This window comes from Carassius auratus, chromosome 44, assembly GCF_003368295.1.
Source record: "Carassius auratus strain Wakin chromosome 44, ASM336829v1, whole genome shotgun sequence".
NCBI classification, from domain to species: Eukaryota; Metazoa; Chordata; class Actinopteri; order Cypriniformes; family Cyprinidae; genus Carassius; species Carassius auratus.
Window position 1 is genome coordinate 11,462,514 of NC_039286.1, and position 8,915 is coordinate 11,471,428.

An 8,915-nucleotide genomic window follows, 5' to 3' on the forward strand; every position below is an offset into this window, starting at 1 on the left:
ATTTAGTGAAATATCAGCAATTTTAATGACAGCACGACAAAAAAACAACATAAAAAAAACCTTCATGTAGAATAAAGAACATTACAATTATTATCAAAGACGAAAATATACATCAAGGTTACAATTCAATTACATCTAACTGTTTTAGTTCCCTTATTCTTGCATTGTGACATCACTTTTTTTTTTTTTTTTTTAATATACCAGTAATTTTTTTTCCACAATACAGTGAAGATAATAAATTTTTTGAGCAATAGTGAGAATTTAGGATGTGAATGTTTAATTATCATGAAATAAAACAAGACATTATAATGATCCTTCAAACAAGCTTCATTTTCTTCAAGTCAGATTTTTGTTTCCTTCTGATTTCAGATGCGCGCGTGTGTGTGTGTGTGTATATATATCAGTGTGTGAAGTCATAGTGAGTCACTACTCAGGTCAGATTTCCTGAAAGGCTGAATCGGGAGCGTTTGCAGCAGTCAAACTGGTTTTGTCTCATGACACACATTGAGTTTCGTCTCATTCATCCTCTCTTCCTTTCAGTGCGAGCGGAGTCTTTCATTCAGTCTTTATGTTTTGATCTTCTGGATGGATGGATGTGAAGTCTGCGGTAAAGCACTCACTTTTTATTCAGAAGTGGTTTTCAGCCCCACCACCTCTGTTTAGGGGGCGGAGCTGTTGGGGGCGGGGCCAAATGAAACACCGCCTCCTGTCCGCTCACTGAGCCAATGAAATAAAGGTTTGCGCCCAGCAGAACAAGCAGAGGCAGGAAGGAGAGAGCGAATCCAAACGCTCGTACACTGCTGCCGAACACAACACACACCCAGTAGATCAACCTGAGAATAAAACACACACACACACACATACATTCAGAAATTGTGTAAACTGAAAAGAAGAAAAAAAAAAGGTCTACTTTTTGGAATCAACAAGTACTTAACGCGTTACTTTCTGAATACCCAGCATAATATCCAGATCTCTATTTCCAAATAAAAACATATTACATTTATTTACTTGGTATTTTAATCATGTAAATGCTACATTTAAAAGTCATAAGTAACATTTTTCCAAGTAGGAAACACGTAACATTTCCATTCATTGAATTTACTTGCAAACACAGTTCAAAATCTCTCCCTTGTAATGGATAATATTGAATTTATTTTTAATAGTTGAAAATCTCTGCCTCAATGTAACAGTGACGTAACTTTAGAGAATTTTAATAATGCAAGTGCTACATTTAAAAGTCTTAGAAGTAACACTTTCCAACTTAAAAGTATCATTTTTCTAAGAAGCACATTTTTAGATCATTGCAATAATGTAAATGTTACATTAAGTCTTAGAAGAAACATTTACACAATAAACGTAACATTGTGTATAAGATTTATTTACATGAAAATATAAGTGAAAAGCTCTCCCTTCCCCAAAAATGCAACACAATGTAATTTTAGAGTATTGCAATAAATATAAACTAACTTTTTTCCAAGAATGAAACATGTAACTTTTATTTATTGAATTTATTTATTAATACAGTTGAAAATATCTTCAATTCCCCAGTGTAACATATTTAGTCATTTTAGCGTACTGTAGTAGTGTAAATATTACATTAAGTTTTAAAAGTAACATTTTCAAAGAAAATGTTTAAACATTGTAACATAAATATTGGTAACAATTTTGGAGTGTTGTGATTAATGTAAATGTTACATCAGTGTCCCTGGAGCACAGAAGCAGTCTGAAGTCTTGGGGTATATTTGTAGAAATGGCCAAAAATACATTGTATGGGTCAACATTATACATTTTTATTTTATGCCAAAAATCAGATCATGTTCCATGAACATATTTAGTAAATGTCCTACGGTAAATATATCAAAACTTAATTTTTGATTAGTAACATGCATTGCTAAGAATTAATTTGGACAACTTTAAAGATGATTTTCTCAATATTTAGATTTTTTTGCTCCCTCAGATTTTCAAATAGTTGCATCTCCTCCAAATATTGTCTTCCTCACAAACCACACATCACTGGAGAGATCATTTATTCAGTTTTCAGATAATGTATAGATCTCAATTTCGAGAGATTGGCCCTCATGACTGGTTTTGTGCTCCAGGGTCACATATAAGTGTCTTAAAAGTAGCTCCCAACACGCACCTGCCGAGGACGAAGATGATGGTGAGGAGCGGCACCAGTTTGAGCATTTCCTGTTGGGTGTACGTTGCCATGACCGCGAGCTGCAGGAAGTAGAGCAGGTACAGGTGCAGCGAGTCTCGCACGAAATGATGGTGAACAACCACCTCACGATTCTCCCACGTCCCGTCAAACAGAGGCTTCAGCGTCCCGAACCTCACACGAGACACACCCTGAACCAGCACTCCTGAAAATCAAATGCATCACGGTTTCCACAAACATATTGTGCAGTACAACTCTTTTGTGTGTCTATAATTTATATATATATATAAATATATGCATATTTGCTCACCCAGCACGATGGGAATGATGGCAAAGAATGCACAGCGCAGTGTGTAGATCAGTCTGAGGGCGGAGCTGTCGAGGGGAGGGGCATCAAAGGGGAGGAGCTTGTATCCTCCCCATGTTAGTAACGGGAAAAACACCGCGGCAGCCGTTACACAAACACACAATCGCATAGCGTCCACACAACTGTCTGAGAGAGAGAGACACAGATCTGTGATCAACAACATGTCAATAAACTTTTGATACTGTATCCCACAATGCAATGCACTCTGCTTGACCCAGGTTATTATTGTATCATATAAAAAAGTTACTCGAAATAAACATAACGACTCCATTTGAATTTAACATGTATTTTAAGTAACTATTTAACAAAAAAGTTTAGATATTTTATATTGTAACTTGAAATACAAGTTAAAATTTAAATATCAAAAAATATATGTTACGTAAGATAAATGTTAACTGGAATAACGTGAATAAACAATTTATTTTAGTTGCTAACACAACATTTCTCATTGTTATTTAGTTTAACTTACTAAAATAACTTAAATTGAAACTAATAAAAAGTCTTATTAAAAAAAATCTTATTAAAAAAATGACAACAAAAACAGGAAATATAAAAATACTAAAAAAAAAACATTCAAAATATTAATAAAATAAGTAAAACTAAAATATAATGCTAACTTTAACTGAAGGATAAGAAAATATTAAAGCAACTTAAACATATGCATTTCAGCTTATTTGCTTCATTTTTGTTTGGTTTAACTTGATGTGAATAAACTAAAATAATAATAAAAGCAATATATTAACAACAATTTATTACAATATAAACAATATATTAATAAACTACAAAAGACATTTTTTTTTAAAAGCTAATAAAAATTATAAAAACACAAAAAAGGTACTAAAATGTAACTGTGCTCCAGGGACACACATGCTTTGAAAACAAACCGTAGTGATTATTAAAGGTGTTTACTTTGGGGTTTGTCTATGTCATCGATCCACGGCGGGTGGAAGTGTTCAGGAGGGTTCGTGTGGAAGCTGTGCACATACAGAGGAATCTTCTCCATCTCGATGTGCTTCTGGACGTCCTCGTGTCCCGTCGGCTGCACGATCATCACGTTCGGTGTGAACGCCTGCGCGGCTTTCTCTGGACACCAGGCGTCCTGGAGCTGTTCTCCATCGTCCTCGTCATCAGCGAGCGAGCCGTCACTGATGTCCCGTGGCTTCTCCTGCGTCTCCGTCCGGTCGCTCTCCGGCTGATCTCCATCAAAGCTGTGGAGCTCGCTGGGCTCTGGAGGTCTGAGCTCGTCTGCATGCTTCAGCATGTTCAGATCAGTCTGATTTTCTGGGCTGGACTGTCGATCTGTGATCATCTCTGTGGTTTGGTGCTCAATCTAACTCCAGTCAGACCCTTTGAGTTCAGGATGAATATGAAGATCTCTGCTAACAGAGTCCTGAACACAGACAGAACGGATCGGTAAATCAACATCTTCTCAAAGTGCACAGATATTGCAGATTAATCCTTTAACTAACAATTCCGGTTGCTTACTTAAATCCTTTCTGAGGAATAAAGTTAAAAAGAACAGCATTTATTCAAAATAGAACAATTTTCTAACAATATGCATAAACTACACTCTTAGAAAAAGGGTTCATTGGGGTTCAGTATAGAGCCATAGGGTTCTTTACTCAACTCCAAAGAATCTTTTACTAAAAAGGTTCTATAATGATAAGAAAGAACCTTTTTGGCACAAAGGTTCTTTAGGCTATTATTCATTCATATATTACATTATCCTGCAACATTTTGTATTTGTAATTTAATTATTGTTTGTAGTAACTTAATATCACATTTTAATCATGCTGATTTTTAGAGAAAAACTGAAATGGCACTCTTCGTGTGATATTGATTTACTACATAAAATGATATAAATATATACATTTTCTAACCCCCATCTTGAATTTTGTGATCATTCACATGCTTTCATAAATTCATTTGAATACACAGAATAATGCAGTGAAAGAACGCACTCAAAATGCACACTGAGCACTAGTTTGACTTCATCATGTAACTTTACATTAGCCTAGATGTGTGCACTTTTTAGGCACGATTTGTTTAGTTTTTGAATATACTTGATACTGTTAAAAGGCACATCTTTAAAACAAAAAATGCGAGTTCACATATCACACATAAACACGCGTGGAAAACGTAATTAGAACTAGCTACTAAATTAGTTAAAAATGCCTATCCATATAGAGATATGATTCGTGAACCCCAAACTGACTCAAATGATTCGCGATCCCGCTTTGAACTCCTGAACTGAACAGTTTTGGCCTTTATTCAGCAAGGATGTGTAAAATTGATAAAAAGATAAAAACTTCACTTGATAAATTGATATTGATAAATATATGTTTTATTTTAAATAAATGCTGTTCCTTTTTAACTTTATTTATCAAAGAATCCTGAAAAAAGTATAACAACAATGTCTGAAGATCATGTGACACTGAAGACTGGAGTAATTCATTTAATGCTGAAAATACAGCTGCACATCACAGAAATAAATTAAACTTTAACACAGATTCACACAGAACACAGCTGTTTAAATTGCGATTATATTTCACAATATTACGGTTTTGCTGGATTTCTGATCAAATAAATGCAGCCTTGATGAACAGAAGAGACTTCAAACAAACTACAAGTCTTAAACTTTTGAATGGATATATATGTTGTGTAAAATATAGATTATTATAAAATCTAAATATTTCTAACATTGTATAAAACAAATGCGTAAAAAAAGCATCTGTATGCAAAATATCCACTGTTTTCTGTATTAATAAATCAACACAGTTCAAGTAGAGCTGGTGGATCAGGGTTTATCAGTGAAGAGATTCCTCATGCATTAGTCAGCATTTAACACACACACACACACACACACACACACAGTGTTCCTCTGATTCATTAGTGTACACATTAAGTGGATCAGACAGTGAACAGCTGAGTGTAAAGAATAATGCAGTTCAACCGGTTTCACCTGAGCGCACAGAAACACAACATCTAATAGAAACTACTCACAATTACAGCCAAAGCCTTCATTAAGAGCTAATACAATCACACACTGCTCTTACAACGGCACTAATGTGATATTTAAACACGACCTTTTGTATAACGTGAGAGATTTCACATTAAAGTTTAATATTTCACCACCAACAACTGCCTTGACGTTTGAGAAAGAGAAAAAACGCCGTTGTTTCTTACCTGAGACTCCATCGAGAAGATTAAATAAACGTATATCGAGTATTATAAGAGCTCGGACGTGTCAGACTCGATCAGACACGCACAGGTGTGACAGTCCGCAGGTAAATCATTTCTGTCTCGATGTCACGTGACTCTCGTCGACGCCTAGACCAGAGGATTTCAAGTTAAGCGCATTTTGATGGCTTTTTTAAAACTTTTTTAAAACTGCTTTAAGCATGTTAGAAAATAAAAAATAAAAGTGATTACATTTTAGACGTCAGCTGATAAAAGTTGCAAATTCACCGTTTACTGGACTAAAAATAATAATGATTAATTCTGACTGTACAGAACTGGAGCGGAGCACGCTTTCGTATCTGAATTAGCGTGTTTGTTGTTCCTCTGAAAGGAAACGAAACTAGCTTATAAACGATTTTTTTTATTACAGGAAATGCATTTATTTACTTTTCATAACATGAAACTTGTTTACTAGCGCTGCACGTGTGCGCGAATCAGGGGCGGTGAAACGAACTACTCCTCCGCTGAGCGACAGCTCCCTCAGCCAATCACAACGCTAGGTGCGCTGCAGCAGCCAATCAGAGTGCGGGATTGCCAGAGGGGGCGTCCACGCACACGCGGAAGTTAGTATGTAGCTGGGTAGCGGTCGCCGTGTGTTTTCCAAACACATCATGAGAAATATCATATTCCGTTTGACTGAATCGATTATTTAAATATTTTAATATCTAAAGGACATCATGAGTGGCACGTGCAGGGAGGTAGTTACACTGCAGCTGGGGAATTATTTCAACTTAATCGGGACGCACTGGTGGAATTTACAGGTGAGTGTTTAAAAGCCAATATATTGAGTATATTTACAGATTAATTATTATACAACTAGAAGAATACACGACCTGTCAAATTATTATAGCCTCAGAGAAGAAGAAAGTTTGTAGATTACACATCTAGGATCTATATTTGCACCTGTATTTTATTCTGGTAAATAATGGTTTCTACATAATAAAGCTAGTTTTAGTAGCTACAGGAAAAGTGTGGTAAAAAAATAAATAAACAAAATGACAGAGTCTGACAGCTTATAGCTGAAATGAAACATTCATATACATGTTTATTATCATTAGGATATTAAATATAATGTTCCATGAAGATATTTCGTCAATTTTCTACCTTAAATATATAAAACCTTAATTTTTGATTAGTATTAAGCTTTGCTAAGAATTAATTTGGACAACTTTAAAGATTTTTTTCTCAGTATTTACATTTTTTCTGCACTAATTCCGAGTATAGGTCACGTTCACCTAATTAATATTCATGAGCCTAAACGTTGAGACGTGAACGCGCGGGATTCACGCAATGTTGTGAGTTTGATTCTATCAATCCTGTAAGTATTTTCATATTTAAATTTAATTCGACTCGTGCTTTAAAGCCTCGATTTATTGCCCCTAAATACAAAATGCCTGTGATCTTATAAAACACAGATAGGAATATTAGCGTTTCTTTAAATTAACATTACTGTTTCTATTATTTGAAATACATATGAGGTGTAACGGTAGTTGTGTATGTTTTAACAGGTACTTACTTATGTATGGTAATATTGTTTATGAATTTATTTTTTATTGTATCTCACATGAAAAACATTTAATTGCGTATTACTAATGCTGATGATTAATTTCAGGTGTGTTTTATTTTGGAACTCTCCGCCATTTTTGGATCGCAGGGGTAGTTAAAGTTTTTGTTTGTTTAGTTATTTTGCAGACGACTGAGATATTTTATATGTTCACAGTTTTAATATTTACCTGTAGGTTTGTAGATGGATGGTATGTAGTTTGTTTTATGGTTCTATTGGAGATACCTACTCAGTGAAGGTGATCGTGCAGTACCGCATTTAACCACACGAGGCGCTTCAAGCGAATGAAAAGCTTATTTTTTCATTGTTATTTTATCTATCTGCTGTCTAAACTCCAGTAGAAAGAATTCGGTGTCTTTATTTTATGATTACTGACTATTAAGAAAGTTTATATCGTTTTATGGTCGACTAACTCCGTCTTCGTGTTTGATTGGACGATGGAAACGCAGCGTACCGGAAATAGCAGACTCCGCGTGTCTTGAGGAGGTTTTCAGCTCCTCGTGAGAGTTTTGAGTGTGTAAGTGTTTCTTGTGAGTGTCCGAGTGTTTGTGTTTGTGTTTGTGTTTGTAGTCTGAAGTGTTTATTGGACGCTAGTTCGCGTCTCACCGTCTTTCAAATGTGTAGCGCGTCGAATCAGTTCCTCAGCGCTGAGAGGTTGTGGGTATCGCTTCTCGGCCTTTTGGCTAAGATCAAGTGTAGTATCTGTTCTTATCAGTTTAATATCTGATACGTCCCCTATCCGGGGACCATATATTAAATTGATTTTTGGATACTGGAGATGGAATAGGGGCTTGCTCCGTCCACTCCGCGCATTGACCCGGTATTGCAGTACTTCCGGGACCGGTGCATCCCCACTTGGGGAGATGAAATAGTTAATGTTAGAAGAGATGATAGGCGCATGTAAACTTAGTTTGAAGACATATTTAAAGTACTGTCTTTATTCGTATATGTATATTAAACAGATATGTATTCCGCAGTTAAATGAGAAAGATTATGTAACATAATTTATATCGTGTAAGATGTATACTCCCTTGGGTACACTTTAAATAATTAAATGGAACATAATGTAGTGGTCTTTATAATCACAATATTTGAATAACAGATGTTTGATTTACTGAAGACATGTCTGAAAATTGATTGCTGTTGCATATCAACAAATCTGAAAACCCCTTATAACTATCCGAGATGTTATTTACGATAAACAACTGTTTAATTAGTTCTAGTGCTGAATTCGATTGCTCTGTTAATCAGTCATAATCAGAAATCAAGGAGAAAGTGTGTTTATGTTTGTTCTCTTCAGGGTTTAGACTCCTGTCAGCTTTTACTAAAGACATACAGTGAAACAGTTATTCTGCAGCTGATCTTAATACACGTGCATTTGTAGGAGTTTCCCTTTCAGACGCCTTCTGAGATGAGTGACAGCTTTCTAATGATTATAAATGTGATATTACTTTAATGCAACAGGTTTGCTTTTATGAAAGAAAACAGTTAGTCGATAATTGATGACACAGGTTTCCTTTTTACAGTATCATGTAATATTTCTATATTCAAAACTTTATATTTAAAACATTACTCTCACAACATTG

At 35.1% G+C, this 8,915-nt stretch overlaps 1 protein-coding gene and 1 non-coding gene across 2 annotated transcripts; one reads left to right on the plus strand and one right to left on the minus strand.

Moving 5' to 3' along the window:
- Nucleotide 1: 1 nt before the first annotated feature.
- Nucleotides 2-5,857, minus strand: LOC113062508 (transmembrane protein 79-like). Its single transcript, XM_026232411.1, has 5 exons — nt 5,712-5,857; nt 3,435-3,915; nt 2,469-2,651; nt 2,141-2,363; nt 2-833 (listed from the first exon to the last, which is right to left on the minus strand). The coding sequence occupies exons 2-5, from the start codon at nt 3,832-3,834 to the stop codon at nt 641-643; spliced, it is 999 nt and encodes a 332-aa protein (XP_026088196.1). The 5' UTR covers nt 3,835-3,915; nt 5,712-5,857; the 3' UTR covers nt 2-640.
- Nucleotides 5,858-7,992: 2,135 nt separating this feature from the next.
- LOC113062657 (U2 spliceosomal RNA) lies at nt 7,993-8,183 on the plus strand. Its single transcript, XR_003278568.1, has one exon. It is a non-coding gene; the product is annotated as a U2 spliceosomal RNA (small nuclear RNA).
- Nucleotides 8,184-8,915: the final 732 nt, after the last annotated feature.

Coding starts and splice junctions, on each gene's coding strand:
- LOC113062508 (XM_026232411.1), bottom strand. CDS start 3,834: ATGATCACAGATCGACAGTCCAGCCCAGAAAATCAGACTGATCTGAAC. Junction 2,364..2,468: donor CATCATTCCCATCGTGCTGG/GTGAGCAAATAT, acceptor TTTGATTTTCAG/GAGTGCTGGTTCAGGGTGTG. Junction 834..2,140: donor ATCATCTTCGTCCTCGGCAG/GTGCGTGTTGGG, acceptor TTTTATTCTCAG/GTTGATCTACTGGGTGTGTG.